Here is a 16327-nt window from a genome sequence, read left to right as displayed (position 1 = left end):
TTTTTCATTATCATAGTTAAAGTTTATAGAGTATTTTTTCACTACACAAAGTAACCATTGCAATTAAAACGCCGAAACTGCATCACAATTATAAACGTCAGTGTGTTCGTTTTCCCGTGCGATACAAGCACACTACATTTCCCATGATCCTTTTCGGTCTCGCCACCGTAAACACAGAAGGCGGAAACAAAAGAGCTTTCATAAATGCACAAACGGTAAACCGGCAGCTGGGCAAGGAAATGAACTGCAGTTACTGATCGTGACAGATTCTATATCGAAATTGAAACGAAAAAAGTGACACAAAGTGTGTTGAAGTTCGGCTATACTGGTCAAATATGGCACTGAAGCGAATAAATAAGGTAACTAACTAGCTTGCTAGCGGCAGGTAAATGAACCAGCGAAGGCTCGTCATTAGACAAAGTTGCTGTTGCTTATGTCTTTTCGCTTTCCCCGCATATAAACCATTTCTTCAGCATTCCGTTAAGTTTTAAAAATTGATATGATTGTTGACACGTCCTACAGTAGACGAGGCAGACAATGGCAACTTCAAAGTTTCATGCTAGCTTGCTAAGCTAAGCACAATTGACACATACCTCCCAAGTGTTCCTGTTGGACCACTTTTTCTAAGAAAGTTGGAAATCAAGCTTCAGGTATCACCTGTCAGCAACAATTAGCTATATTTTGGAATCTTATATGCACTGCTTAGTTTGTAATAGCTACAAACTGGTTTTACTATAACCTCTTTTTACAATGCCTTATTTACAATTAGAGAACTATGATCATTTTTTTAAACCTGACATTGGCATTAAGTGTCGCCAAGTACCCTCGTTGAAGAACACTTAACGATGCTGGTATCAAATTCACACATTTGCAGGAATAACTTCTGAACAATCAACTTAAACACCTGAACAATCAATTTACACAATAAGTGTAGCGTTTTGTTCTGTATAGTAGTAAGCACGGTCATTGGACCTGCAACGTACCTAATAAGTAAAACACTACAATGGAGATAAACAACGGAACGACTGCCATATTTCGTTTTTTTTTTTGCGTCGCAGGAACTGCAGGATCTGCAGAGAGACCCTCCAGCACAGTGTTCTGCTGGGCCCGTGAGCGACGATTGTGAGTAAACGCATTTCAGTCCACTATTTACACCGAAGCAGTCCATTGGCAAAGGTACTTGTTAATTGTTGTGACAGAAGTAGACACATGAAAGATTCTGAGATTGTATTTGTTGTATGCATTGCATTTTTTAACATGGTCTTTACCCTATTTATTGTTTAACAAAAACAAGCAGTCAATCAATCTGTGTTACAATAATCATTGATTAAATGCTTGGTCAAAATAGTTTTGGATGACACTAAAATACAGAAACTAAGAAATATGATAATTTAATCATATCAGAGTTTTTAACTAGACTCCTCGTCTTTTTTGCGTTCACTACCACAGCTTAACCAAATTCTACTAAACAAGTGAGGGGCAAACACAAATAAGTCATAATTCAAAATATAAGTGTAATGCAAACAAATTTTATCACTTACATTTTTCATATTTCATGATACAATGTATAAAGGTGAAATGCTCTTTTTAAAAACTGAAGTTATCAACACCATGTAAAATTATATTTTAAAATCTTAACAGGACACTGTCAGTTTTATTTATTTTTTCTCCAAAAAATGATACGTAATAGACCATTTATGGTGTCTAAATGATTAAATATTGATTAGAATAACACACCCCCACTTCAGATGTTCATTCTATAATAAACCTTTTTTTTTTCTTTCAATGCATTCTCTGGATTTTTTCAAAGTAAGGTCAACATAACCACTTTTAAATTTCACGATATATTTTTCTCCCCTTTTTGTGATTCCAGTGTTTCATTGGCAGGCGACAATAATGGGTCCGGTGAGTATCATGCCATTTCTCAATGTTTTCACCTGTGTCTCAACCAGTCCATGACACAATTAGTAGTGAGCCAAACATCAAACCATATTTTTTAAATTGCATTTCAACATCGCTTATAAAATTAATCAACATGACAAAATTGTTACCATTGTTAAGGCATACGCTTTAAGTTGGCTTGTAACCTTGCCTTGTTGCTCATCCGTTTACCTTTCAGACTAAAAAGCTTTTATTGTGAAATCTTGAACCAATGGTGCAATTTCTTACATACCTTGTCAGGGTGACAGTCCTTACCAAGGAGGAGTTTTCTTTCTCACAATCCACTTCCCTACAGACTACCCCTTCAAGCCACCAAAGGTAAGATGGTTCAACTCTTTAACTATTATTCACAGAACAGCTTTTAAATTTGCATTAAGCAGTCTTTCTTCTAAAAATTATATAAGAAATGTCTAAATTTCAAATATCCCCCAGATTTAAAGTTGAATTTGTGCTCAAAATTTCCAAGAAGGATCTATATGTCACACAAAACGTCAGATTTTGAACCGCCAACATGCATTACATCACATATGATGGGACGAAGTTGAAAAATACATTTTCCAAAATGTTTTATCTTTTTTTGTTTTTCTGATACTTAAATGTTTTCATACACCCCTTATACATTTTAGCAGTGGTCAGGGCCTTCCCGGCCTTCTCTGATGGCCCAAACATCAAAAAGCATCAAAAGTACTTAACTGCTTTTAAAAATTTGTATTAATTTGTAACATTTTATTTCCAGCAGTCTTTTTTTCTTCATTTAAGAGTGTGTCTTTGCTGCACAGCCCACAATCATTTTGGGGTTTATATACAGTAATCCCTCGTTTATCGTGGGTGTCGCGTTCAAAAAATAACATGCGCAAAGTGAAATCCATGAAGTAGTCAGCTTTATTTTTTTATTATTTTACAATGCAATACTGAACTATAGAATAAACCAATAATCAAAACCAGTTTTAAAGCCCCAAATTAGTAATTAGTCATTAATAAGTAAGTAATTAGTAATAATTAGTAAATAGTAAATAGTAATACTAGGTTGGAAACATTGTCACTCGCGTATTTCGCAGTCCCAACTGTGCCTCTTTGTCCTGACTCCGCACATTGTTATGGGTAGTTGTTGGCGCTCTCTTTTTCTGAGTAAGATTTCTATTAACGGATATGTCCGGACAACGAATTAAAGTGAAGCCTCTTATATCATAACAATACACTTGAAATTTCAATTTATTACAAAAGAAATCTAGGTAAAAGTCAGATTTCCAAAGCTGCACATTTCTCCGTTGCTGTCTGTCTGCCTACATAGTGTGTGCGTTTGCTCTTGCCACGCCTACGAATCGCGTGATCTGCTCCCAGCGACCAAGCTGCCAATCAATGTGCTTACTAGCATGTTGGTAATGTGTGAGCGTGTGCGTAGCTGAGCGCACAGCGGTTACAGAAGAGACACAGGAGAGACGAAAGCAAGCTTTTGGATCCTCTTGCCTTTTGTAATAAATTGACAAGTGAAAAACTAATACAGTACTGCGTCAATATTTTATTTCTAGACATCAGTAAAGCCCCTGAGCCTATCAGGATTCAGAGCACAATGCACTGTAAAAAAATATGCACACTGTAAAAAATCCGTGAAGCAGCGAAGCCGTGAAAGATGAACCGCAATAGAGCGAGGGATTACTGTATATATATCTATTGCGGTAGATCTATTCTATTGCGAATCCTGCTCAGGGGCTTTACTGTTTTTTTTTTTGGTCCAATCATTGTTTATTTTTTCTGTCTTGTTATACCAGCGTAACATTTCCAAGGCCGTCAGATTAAAGTTTGCAGGTCCCGTGTAATTGAAATAACAACAGATTTTTCTTGTCTTTTTTAATTATTATTTTTTTTTTTTTTACAAAACACAAACCAATCCAATTTCAATTTTCAACTTCTGGGGCCTGTTGGTGCTTAAATGAAAACTCAGGTCTGAAACTCACCGCCCACCACTGCATTTCAGTGTGTTTACCACACTCGAGCTTAGTCCTGCAGGCATCAAAAGATTAACTTTATATACCTTCCTGATACTTTCATCCAGTAAGCCCATTGCTTATCCAGGTTAAGGTAGGGCATATCCATAAAAAATAAAGAAATAACCTATTTGGACACCTGCATGAAAATTAAGAATGATACAATATTACTGTACTTAAAAATGATGGCCCATTAATAAATGATCCATACAGGTGAATCTCAATTGGGCTCGAAATACGCGTCTTTGCTTCGCTGTTTGCAATGTAAATTTTGGACTTCACGCCTCATGTAAACAAATCGCTAAACTGAGGCTGCCCCCGAAATAATGTTTTGGAACTGATGTAGTTTACAGTTCAATTTGTTTGTGCTTTGTTTGGCATGATCTTTGTGTTTTGGCACCGCCTCTGGCTACTGTTATTACATTTTGTAGTCAGAAGGATGGGTCTGGGTTTTGAGAGCAGTCAGTCTGTGACGCACACGTTGTTCTATTTTGCCCCTCCAGCCCGCCAGAGGCGGTGCTAAATGCAGGGAATAAGCCTTCGAGCAAGCTCAAGACGAAAATGCATTCCCGCCTTACTTCTGATGGGCGTACATCGGCGGCGTTGAAGGAAGCTGCTTACATTGGGTTGGACCACATGCCTGTTGTGGAGGAGGATGTCACTTCCTTGCTCTTGTGACCAGACGAGCTCGCTCGGCTTCCGCGGCCTTGTCCTAACGTACAATGTCGCATGGCGGATGACCTCAGTCACTCCTGGATAAGAGTCGCTCACCTTCCACGTTAAAGGTTTAGGTCGCTGCCATTGCGGCCTGCCATGCAGCGGCTGATGGCAACTCTTTTAGGGCGCCACCCACTTGTTTCTTCGTTCATGAAAGGGGCCCGGCGTTTCCGGCCTTACAGTGCGCCACGCGTCCCTGCACGTGGTGCTTGACTCCGGTCTCCTTTTGAACCCCTGTGTGAGGTGCCTCTCAAATGGGTTTCTCTGAAGGCTGCATTTTTACTCTCCGTTGTCTTGGCCAAACAAGTTGGGGAATTGCATGCCTTGTCTGTCAGCCTTTCCTGCATCAAGTGGCACCCTGATGGAGCCGCGGTCACTCTGTGGTCTAACGCCGCTTTCGTTCCGAAGGTGCGATCCTCTTCCTCTGTCAACAAACCTTTGCGGATCGCTCGTTTTGTGCCCCCGCCTGGGGACGCTGGCACCTCTGCCAACCTCTTGTCCCCTGTGCGGGCACTGCGTTTTTATGTGGATGCTACAGCGTCGTTTCATAAGTCGTCTCAGCTTTTCGTTTCGCACGGGGGACCTTTTAAGGGTTCCCCTCTTTCCAAACAAAGTTTGTCTCACTGGATCGTTAATGTGATCACACATGCTTGCGGGACTTTGGAGCACCCCTTGCCTTCGGGAGTCCACAGCCATTCTACTAGGAGTGTCGCGACTTCTTGGGCTGTACTGAAACTGGTTACCTTGGAGGATGTTTGTGCTGCTGCTTCCTGGTCGTCGCCTGGCACTTTTGCCAGGTTCCACTGTGTGGATGTTGTTGCCCCCCATCCACTGTCTGTGGTCCTGGGCTCCTTGGGGGTGGCTATGTGAGGTTGAGGTGAGTGCCTGGGTCTCCTCGCGACCTCGCTGTTATTTGTCATTCCGTGCTTTTAGCAGCGCCTCTGGTGGTCTGGAGGGGTGAAATAGAACGACAGTTACGTATGTAACAGCGGTTCTATGAGCCCCGGATGACCACCAGAGTTACTTGTCACTCGGCTTCCTTGTCTCTGCGTTGTTCGCACGAGGGACAGACTACCGGGTGACGCTGCCTTATATATGTCCCCGGTGTCATACACATCGCGTTTTTGATGGTATGCCTTCTCGTCTTGCTTTTAGCACTGCCTCTGGCGGTCATTCCGGGGCTCATAGAACCGCTGTTACATATGTAACTGTCGTTTTGTCTCTGTGAAATCTGGTCCACAACTGTAAGTTATACTTTCTTGGTAAGAATGTGATGTGATAATACCTTTTGCTCAAAATTTGTTTGTTGATCCAACAATTTGTGACTGTGGATAACATGCTAGCTCATATTAGTTATTATCTTAACTGTGTTATATAGCACTGCCCTATTTGCGTTTAGCTCGTTCACATTTTCGTTTGTCCCTTGAAATTAATATCTTTTTCAGTTTTATGATTGACAATGTAGGTTGCGTACGTTTTTCCACATTTTAATTAATAACTGTAAAAATGTCATATTTTTGTTTGACAAAAACAGTTGCTTCAGGTCCTGCCAAAAAATGGTTCAACTAAATTAGAAAATTGCTCCCGGAATTAAATCAAACTGCTCCAAAAAAAAAAAAAAAAAAAAGTAATATTTTGGGCATTGCTGTATTATTTTCTACGGGAAAATATTCAAAATACATTAAAACAGAGCCTCACCATAACTTCAGAAAGGTTCCACAATGATTAGAAAAGCTAGAATGAAAACTACCTTTATATGCCTCAGTCGTCATTAAAACGGAATCATTGAATAATGCTGTGTATTCTTTGACTTTTTTAAGCCCCGATTCACATTGCTTATGGGGTCAGTGCATATTGTGACCACCTGAAAAAACAATCAGATTAACTGTAACATCATGACTGCCGTTCACAAGCAGCAATGAAGGCCAGGACTGGACTGGCACAAAACATGAGCCCTGCTATAGACCCACCTGCATGATCCCTGGCTCCCACAAAGTTGATGTTGATTTTGTTTTCGAGCTCCTTCTTAAGTGTGAGCATTCCTTTTAAATGGTAAAATGGAAGAAAATAATAATAAGATAGCACCGCATCGGGCCCAAACTTCTGCCCTCTGATGGGTTTGTTTTCCTTCAATGCTGTAATTTATATTGACAAATAAGGGACATGTGCCCTCTAGTGGCTGAAGTAAATATTACCGGAAAACAGCAAGTAAACGCTTAATTAAAAAATTAATACCGCAGTCCCTGACTTTGGCAACTAGAAATGGTTGTGAAAATCCCCACCATATTTGAGAACGTGCAAGTAGTTAGGAGTCATCCCGTTACTGTGAATCTTAATTTCCTGGTAAGTCTCTTATTCATCATCGCAACGACACCATGATGACTTTGGGTATCTCTCTTCTAGGTAGCGTTTACAACAAAGATTTACCACCCAAACATCAACAGCAACGGGAGTATTTGTTTGGACATTTTACGGTCACAGTGGTCTCCTGCACTGACTGTGTCAAAAGGTACCTGCTGTCTGTTGTACAGGTTACAAGCTGTGACCAACGGAAGAGCAGACGCACCGAGGCTTCATGTGATGTGTGTTCTGCTTCTTTCAGTGCTATTGTCCATATGTTCTTTGCTGTGTGATCCAAACCCCGATGACCCTCTAGTTCCAGATATAGCACAGATGTACAAGAATGACAAAGAAAAGTTAGTACACGCAACCAAAATCTACAATTTCAGATTTATATGTAACTTAATTATTTTCCCCCCTTTTCTCATTTCAGATACAACAAAGTAGCAAAAGAATGGACCCAAAAGTATGCCATGTAACACAAAGTTCCATAATGAACATGTCTTTTTTTTTTTTAAGATACAAAACACTGTAAGATATAGTGCAAAATTGAATAACCTCCAGTCAACGGTACTTCTCAGTGACATTACTCTCCCACTATGAGACTCGTGTAACTGAAAGTGAAGCAGCATGTGTCAGTGCTTTTTTTTTCTTAATAGAAATTTTACTTTTTTTTTTCAATTTACCTTCAGGACCGGTCATTAGAAACTGGTTGTGTAGCATTTTTCTTATTAGAATAAAACTGTTAAAGCTGCCACCCAGCCACCAAGAGGAATGCCAAATAAGGTTTCCCTGACTTTATTGTATTTCTATAAATCAAAATGGACATTTTAAAATCTCATGTAAACAATATAACTTGAACTTAGTGTTTTGTTTTGTTGTACTTCTTGTATGCAATTACACTGAATGGAAGAATGTACAGGTACTGTCTCTAAAAATCAATGCAGTTTAGAATCACATCTCATTTTTTTCATGTATATTATCTTTAAAAATATTCTTATTTCTCCAAATTGGGATAATCAAGTGTAAATTTGCCATTTAAAGAAGTCTCTGCCCCTGAGAGTTGCTGAGGGACTTTCTGCTGATTCCATCGGAAATATCAGATTTTTAGTTCAGTCTTAAGGGGTATATTGTTTGACGAATAGATTAATTGAATGATTGAAGCCACAGAAAGGGTGAAAATCTTTTTTTCCTGTACAAATTGTCTCATGTATGGCCTACTTGGCATATTTTGTACTAAAATAAAGAATGGTACAGTCCAGTTTGTATTGTTTTGCTTATTTTTTTGGGTGTATTTTAAGCTTTGTGAAGGTGTCTCCCCTCTTTTAATATGAAAGGTATTGATATGAAATGCAGCCAAGGTGCATTCAGTTCCACTTGATGTGAAACCGCAAAAAAAAATGAATGGGTGGATGTTTGAACTAGAACTACACAAAAGGCAAGAAAAAACTTTGAGCTGTGTGCTGTTGCATGACACCACCTGTGAAAATTTTATCCGTGTACATTCAAGTAGAACTATGTGAACAAATACAAGTAACATAAAAATAATTAGCAAAAAAAGTTTTTTTTTCTCAAAGATCTTACAATAAAACAGTAATGCAGCAAGTGTATGACAAATGTCATTAGACATGTGACTTATTTTATTACAAACAAGAAAAATTACAAGCAAGAACATGGGATAATTGTGAGCTTGCGGGTCAATACATTTACTATATACATTACAGAAGAAAAAATACACATATGGTTGACTGAAATTAATTCAGGTGTTCTTGCAGTTATGGGTGTTTCTATTCAGTTAGCTGAGCTTTCTAGGACTGATGCTGAATGGTTTTATCCCTTACACACATCTGAACAAATAGAAATATTTCCTAACTAATCGATTGTAGACATAGTACATCATGTATTCAGCCAGACAGTCACCCTTTGAGACGAGAGGTTTTATTTCAACACTTCTTGGTCTGATTGCTTACTAATAAACATGCATTTATGGTTCGAATCCTATAAAAATATTTACACTTAAGGCACGAGTCCCAGCACCAAAGGCAACTAACTATAATCAACATTTAATCACAAAGCAATTTTTGATAAGGCAAGGATAGTTTTACAATTGTGTCTTAATACCGCCACAGTGGAGTTTATACACCACAAGAATTGAATTGTGGCAAATGAGCTTTTCTTGGTAATTTAAGAGGTTGTTCTTAAAGATGTCTTATTGTTCTAAAATTGCTGCAGAACCAAGTGATTAAGGGGAATTGTTCGTTTTGACACTTTACGAGGAATCCCTGATAATTGAGTTGTGCTAAATAAAATGGCTGTAGTTCCTGGCAAATGTTACCTTCCATCAAGTGCATTTCTCTTCATTCCATTTATAAAAATGTATCTAGTACATTTGAACGTTTTGGATTAGATCAAAATCTGGCCATCATGATGATTTTTGAAGCAACAGGTGCCCAAAAAAAATGCAGCATTTCAAGAGACAGTCCTCGTTTGCCCTTCTTCATATGACAAGAAACTTTATTTGGTAATAAACTCACTATACTACCTTTATATTAAATTGGGGTCAAAATGGAGACCACAGCCCATACAAAAAATAAAACGTTGTTTCTTCAAACCAACCAAATGATGTGTGAGGAAAAATAAAAGTTAACTTATGTGGACTGTAAAACAATTCTCAGGGCAAAATAGTCTTTAAAACCTGACATTTTTAGAGAGTGTATAGTTTTGAGAACATATCCACCCACTGTGTGCGTGTGTGTTTGGGGGGGGGGGGGGGGTATATTACCATTACGCTGTGACGGACCGACCAAATACACATGAACCTTTCCGAGGTTAAAGGGGTAATTTATAATTCTGCTTGAGCATGATTTCAATTTTTAAAAAAAAGAAACAAACTGAAAATAATCTTTCAGTTTAATGAACTTGTTGACCAGTGCAGTGGACAAGTGGTTCGAATGTGTGCCTCAATTTGAATGTGGTCTCCAGGAGTTGGTTTGCGTGGGTTTTGTCCATGCACTTGGGCTTCCTCGTATGTTCCAAAAATATGCTTCTTTGGTTAATCAAAGACACTAAATTGCCCTTAACTCTGAGCCTGTGAGTGTGAATGATTGTCTTATGTAACCTGTGGTTGCCTGGCAACCAGTCTAACGTATACCCCGTCTGGGATAGGCTTCAGCCTTGTGACCCTCCTCTCGTACATTTAAATCATTGTGTACTCATATATATTTGAATGACAAAAATACTGACAAATATCCTCCGTTAGAAGGTGAATAGTTTTCCATTTCGTCGCACTGTACCTGAGCTTTTGACCCTACAAAAACGATCTGTGAGGCACATGTGGATGCGACACATTTCAGGCGTGTATAAAAAAAAAAATAAAAAAATAAAATAAAAAGGTGCACCGATGCCGCTCTCCAGGTTGGCGAGGGAGAAGCCCGACCTTTAAGCGCTTATTGAACAGTACCAGCATGTGGATGGTTGTTGAATACTTGACTGTTACCTTCCAAAAGTCCAGTCTGTGAAGCTGCGTCTGTGGTCCAGCCAGAATGAGACCGTGTCCTGCTCAAGACTGCGTCTGTGGTCCAGCCAGAATGAGACCGTGTCCTGCTCAAGACTGCTGGCTGCTCCAGTGGTTAGCCATGGGCCTCCGCAGTAGCTCTTCCACATGTCGAGCTACGTCCATGGTGTCCTCCAAGTCAAAGTCTCCCTCTGCATCCAACATGGCATCACCCCTGAGAAGACAGCAGCAGATTCTACATTTAGGATCTTCATCAAAAGAACTGATTTTATGTAGCGAAAGAGCACATTTCAGCTTTCAAACTCAGCCTTAGCTTCATGAAAGCAGCAGACTTGCATTCCACAATAGAGCAAATGATACGGTAGGCAATAAAAAAACAACTTTACCGATTTTAAGAAGTGCATCTCTACTGTAGCTTAGGGTTGCGCGTGACTGACGTATGTTTAATATGAATAAGGCAAAAAATAAAAAATAAAAAAAAAAGAAGCCTCTGCGACGAAAGAATATTGAAACGAGTATTGGTTTTAAATATCACTTAATCAGCCTCCTTCACTACCGAAAATGTACTGAAAAGGCAAGATTACTAGTCTGGACTAGTGGAATTTTTAGGATTTTTGGTGTGATTACTAAAAGTCTGGAAAAAAAAAAAGGTCTTTTTGGGTTTCTTTTATTTGAAGCTTCAAATACACACGTTTACAGAACAGCTAAGTGGTCTGCAAAGGAGTGCGCAGGGATAAGTAAAAAGTGAAGATTTGTATTCATTCACACAGGAGTGAATGCCTACAAGATGGTAAACCCACCCCAGAGTAGAAGTAATTAAGAGACGGCAAGTAGAGGCAAAAAACATGAAGTAAAATATGTCAGTGTTGGACTCTTAGCTGTCAAGGATATCTAGCTACACAGAGGGTTCCCATGTACGTATGTTAGATGAAAGAGCCTTTGTTGAAACCAAAGACAGGTGGTCAATGAACAATAAAATGTTATACTAATACTTAGTTTACATTACAATGGTAATTCAAGTTTTGTAATAGTGGCATTGAGATGATAGATTTCCATTTCCGTCACAATTATTTTGCAAGAAAAACTTTTCTTTTAAATTAGAAAAAAAAACAGACACATTTTCCTGCATCTCAGAAGACTGCGAGGCAATGTATTCATTTATCTAACAGCCCTGCGTCATGTTCAGACATCCTTGTTAGTCTTCCACAGGTGGTCATCTTGGGACCCGTCAATTTTGTTTGAAATGGAGGTCTTCACAGATGATTTGCTGACCATCTTACTTGAGATATTATCTCAAGTTTTATTTATCCAATGAGTGATGACTGCCTTTGCTGTTTCTCCCCCCACCTGCCGACATCCATGCCGGCTTGTTCAAGCACACGTCCAAGGGCTGAAGGAGACAAGTCAAGGAGTCGTTTCCTTTTCATAATGCGTCAAAGTCAGCCAAAAAAATGATCCACACTACCTCGTTGTTGACAATGTAGAGGCAATTAGGTCGCGCTTGACGAAAGTCTATTTTTCGATGTTCTGTGCAAACACTCTAAAACAGATACATTCTATATCCAAATAGAAGTACAGTATATAAAATAATTTTGAGCTTTGTAAATGTCTCGTATTTTGCATTCAAATTAATGTTATTCAAACACAGGTATGTGGGGACAAATGATCTGTTTTGAGTTATGCGATAATTTGTCAACCACCCTAATGTGGGGGTTGAAAATTAGGAAAAAAAAAAAAAACCCTCGACTTGTAAGCTGAGAAATGTGGTAACTCCTTTTTAGTTCCTGAATTTCGGTCCAAATCTCTCTGCCGCCGTCACACTGACAAAATAATCCTATTCACTGTGGAATTGACCAGAATAAATAAGTAAATGCTTACATTGAGTGGTAGGCAGCAAAACTATTGGGATTAACCACAGAGGGAGATGTCTGGTCCAGGAATGTGGGAGTTGTTCCGCTGGGTTCAGGATTTGGGGTGGTAAATCTGTCAAAATTCAATGTAGACCTTAACATATATATAATAAAAAGCAGGTTTCTATAATCTTGTATTTCATTAGGTATTTAACTGATAACTTACTCTGGCACAACTTGTTTGATCTGTGGTTTTACGTAGCCATCCACTGCTTTTGCTGCAAGATGGACAAACTCAATTAACGTCCACTCTTAATTTTCAATCCATCCTAAACTTTTGATTTCTTAAAGCAGACACACGTTTTTTTTTTTTGTGGAAAAGCCAATCAACTTGAAATAAGAACAGTACACAAGCTTGATCGCTGATACGTACAGAGTGGCGGTGTGTAGTACTTTGCAAAGACCTCATCTTTGGGTCGGTCAGGATAAAGAAACAGGAGATGGTTCAGATCACTGATGCGGTCAGCCAAGGAACGAATGGAGAAATCTTTGGAGGTATACGGCAACAGATTCCATACCAATCTATCACCTGTGATACCAACAACATTTAATTATATTCACCACTTGTTCAAAAATAACATTACATAAAACATTTCTAAATGGTAGATGTAAAAGTGTTTTCACACTTTTCCAAATGGTATAATAAATTCATATCACAATTAATGTGACCAAATGTATTATAATAGTTGCTAAACCAGTCAAGTTTTAAGTATAAAAACAGTAACATGTACCCTTGGAAAATTGTATAAAATTGTAAACAGCAACAACCAAAATGAAATTTACATTTAAATATTAATTGGTTGCTCCACAAGGTAAACATGATGCCTTTTTGAGTTGGCACAGGCCCTGTATATCCATGTTATAACGCACTAAGTTAATGAATATTTTACACACAGGTTAGAATTCCATACTTGTCTATACCCTAATTTCCAGATTCCTCTGCATTTATTTTCCTCTCTCTGAGAAATATGATACATCTGAGTAACTGTATCAATGTATCATAAATAAAACATATAGTTTAATTTATCTTAATCTTTACCACCTCAACTGTTTAAAGTTCATGTTTTGTCTTACAGTAAAAAAAAAGTCACCAAAAACACAATAATTATAAACTCAATGTGTTAAAAAACAAACATACAAAAAACCCGGACCCATCTCTGTTCAGACCAAAAAGAGAAAACCTCTTGACATTGAATGATGTCTGACACTGAATGACTTCAATGCAACACACAATAAAATATTGTGCAACTGCATAGGTGCAGCATCTTGAAAACTAAGCTTTGTGCCTAGCTGCATAAAAAATATGATACTCTCGGACATCACCTGGTCCTAACCTTTAATCAAAATAAGAGGCCTGTGAGCCTTATGAGTTACCTTAGTATGGCGGCCAGCTTGTAATTCAAATTAGCTGAAAAGTAACACTTGGTCAGGGGCACAAATTTAACATTTTTGTAAAGTTTTATTGAAAGCCTTTTTGGGAATTTTAATAAAAAATACAAAAGCTTAACTGGTGTCAACAAATGCAGGCGAGTTACAAACTTTAAGACAACGGTAAAGTTAAGTAATATAAAATATAAACAAATAAATAACTCCAGAGTAAATAAAAGGTTACCAGACTAAATAAAATAAGTGAAAACAATGCCTCAAGTAGCAAGTATTGTTCATGCAGGCGTTCACGCAAACACACCCACACACACACACACACACACACACACACGACTGCCTGTCAGGTAAAGGCGGGATGTTTTCCCAGATGTTTGCTCTCCAACACATTTTTTTCAATAAAATACCGCATTTTCCGGACTATAAGGCGCACCGGATTATAAGGCGCACCCTCAATTAATGACATATTTGAAAACTTTTTCCATATATAAGGCGCACCGCATTAAAAGGCGCACCCTCAATTAATGACATAATTTAAAACTTTTTCAATCACAATATAGTAATACTCAAACTAATAATATTAACTCTAAACTGTCAATAGCATAATAACTCAACTCAATATGACCAACCTTGTTCAACTGTAAACACACAAGAGAAAGGGGTAAAGCTTACTTTATCAGTTCATTCCCCATCTACCAATCCCAATCTCAATATTGAAACATATATAAGGCGCACCATCAGATTTTTCTAAAAATTAAGGCTTTTAGGTGCGCCTTATAGTGCAGAAAATACGGTAATCATTTTTTGTTTCACTATTTCAAAATGTTGTAGTTTGAAAATGGTTTAGTGATAGAGGGATATTGTAAAGGTTGCTTAGTGCAATATTGCTACTTGGTGCTAAAGGGTTAATCCCTGGAAATGGATCAAATGTTGTTCCATGTTATGCAGGAACCCTGCACACAGCATTTGTCTTGGTACTGGCTTATTTATATCTCGAAGAAAATATCAATTCTGTGCATTTTTTTTTTAAACTGATGCGCAAAAATAGGTGCACAGCATGGCAGTAAGCGAATTAGACAACACCTGTTCAACATGCATTTCGCATATCCAGTGCATTTCCAGTATTTTGTAAGGTGTCATGTACAGTTGTCTTTTCAAGAAACATCGAACAGTTGTATTAGGAAACATAAATTCCCTACTGGCTCTTGTAATTGATTTGTGGAGGCTTCAACCAATATGGACTTCTTTTCTGGTGCATCTTGTGTGAAACTCACGTTGAACAAGTGACACTTTTTTTTTTTTTTTTTTTTCAAATTGAAGCATTCAAAATGCCTTTTTTTGGGTGTGTGTACACCATTACTGGATCTGAAAAAATATGAAAAAATTAAAATGACAAAAAAACCTAATGAATTTGAGCTTTTAAATGATACCAGTTTCATCTTAATAGTGTTCATATTTCAATGGATATAGGACTTGAAATGTGCCCAAGACTTCTGGAACACCCTGTATTGAATATTAAATCAAGAATGTGTTGGTTTCCATTGTATTTATTCACGAAACATGTACATTATAGGCCCAGTGGAGGCAGCGACTTCGGATGATTGGACACAGACATCCTGTAGTGGCCCCAGGCCACCCAGCCACTTTTCATGTAGAACCCCAATACATGACTTTATAATGTGCATTACATTTGATACCTGCTTTGTTGGGGTTCTCTGCAACCCAGGCAATGGTGATTCCACCAATTTCAGAGTCACTGAATCGCAGGAGGAATGTTCCGTTGGGTTTGGACATGAGCATATCCTGTGCTTGCTGCTTGTTTACAAAACCCAGGATGGCTCTACAATAATACAGAATAATATTTGATAATCATTTCTAATACTGTGTTGTAGTAAGGCAGGAGTGTTAAACTCATCTTTTTCACAAGCCACAAAAGAGTTATGGTGTCCCTAGGTGGGTCATTATGACTATGAAATCATCTAAATGTACCCCATCATATGTACAGATAGCTAAATTTGAAACCAGGAGTTAAAAAAAAAAACAATAGCTTTTAGCAACTACTGTTCAAGTTACTGTGTCACGTCTCATGATGCAGGGTGATTAGAAAATCACACCATGTTTTAAAATACTTATTCAATCATATGTTGTAATATTTTTCTTTTTTGTGTGTATGTTCATTGATGTAAATCAAATAAATCATTATGTTCTTGTTTTCCTTTCAAATTGATTAGTTCTTGCAAAATTTGAAAGCCTACAAAATTGGTTTGCATGACTGAACCTACAAAAACATGCCCAGCCACAGATCCTGTAGCAACTAAGTTTGCGTGACATGATGATTGTCTTTGCTTCAGCATCTTTTCCTGAAATGGTCCTCCACGATCTTTGCACTTGAACAACAGATCTTCAAACGTTATAATGTACTGCGAGCTGGGCATGTTCCTGTAAGGTCAGATGTCCTGTCACTTTTGCAGGCTTTCAAATTTCAAACAAAATAATCTGAAAAGAAAACAAGAACATGGATGTAATTCCCATATACT

General features: G+C 38.1%; 2 protein-coding genes across 2 annotated transcripts in view; one reads left to right on the top strand and one right to left on the bottom strand.

The window, feature by feature from the left end:
• The first annotated feature begins 166 nt into the window (after positions 1–166).
• On the top strand, positions 167–8244 carry LOC148409243 (ubiquitin-conjugating enzyme E2 D4-like). The gene is made up of 7 exons (XM_088439045.1): positions 167–359; positions 1059–1122; positions 1874–1905; positions 2182–2259; positions 7047–7152; positions 7246–7339; positions 7417–8244. Exons 1-7 carry the CDS (start codon positions 336–338, stop codon positions 7460–7462), a joined length of 444 nt encoding a protein of 147 aa, XP_088295171.1. The 5' UTR covers positions 167–335; the 3' UTR covers positions 7463–8244.
• Positions 8245–8589: 345 nt separating this feature from the next.
• The window catches only part of LOC148409242 (signal transducer and activator of transcription 5B-like), a 22695-nt gene continuing 14957 nt past the window's right edge, over positions 8590–16327 (bottom strand). Inside the window, exons 15-19 of the mRNA XM_088439145.1 lie at positions 15488–15630; positions 12781–12936; positions 12574–12625; positions 12376–12480; positions 8590–10711 (exon numbers count right to left, since the gene is read on the bottom strand). Of these exons, the coding sequence (XP_088295271.1) occupies positions 10588–10711; positions 12376–12480; positions 12574–12625; positions 12781–12936; positions 15488–15630 (580 nt within the window). The 3' untranslated portion in view covers positions 8590–10587. The remainder of the gene's footprint in view (positions 10712–12375; positions 12481–12573; positions 12626–12780; positions 12937–15487; positions 15631–16327) is intronic.

This window comes from Hippichthys cyanospilos, chromosome 17 (genome assembly GCF_059441005.1).
Source record: "Hippichthys cyanospilos isolate Australia breed blue-spotted pipefish chromosome 17, RoL_Hcya_1.0, whole genome shotgun sequence".
Classification (NCBI taxonomy): Eukaryota; Metazoa; Chordata; class Actinopteri; order Syngnathiformes; family Syngnathidae; genus Hippichthys; species Hippichthys cyanospilos.
Note: the sequence above shows the minus strand (reverse complement) of the source record. Positions and strands in the feature narration are given on the sequence as shown.

What these genes read in the sequence shown, in the direction of transcription:
- LOC148409243 (XM_088439045.1), top strand. Translation starts at nt 336, where the DNA reads ATGGCACTGAAGCGAATAAATAAG. An exon ending in AGGCGACAATAATGGGTCCG is followed by an intron (nt 1,906 to 2,181) that starts GTGAGTATCATG and finishes ATACCTTGTCAG; the next exon opens with GGTGACAGTCCTTACCAAGG. An exon ending in TACAAGAATGACAAAGAAAA is followed by an intron (nt 7,340 to 7,416) that starts GTTAGTACACGC and finishes TTCTCATTTCAG; the next exon opens with ATACAACAAAGTAGCAAAAG.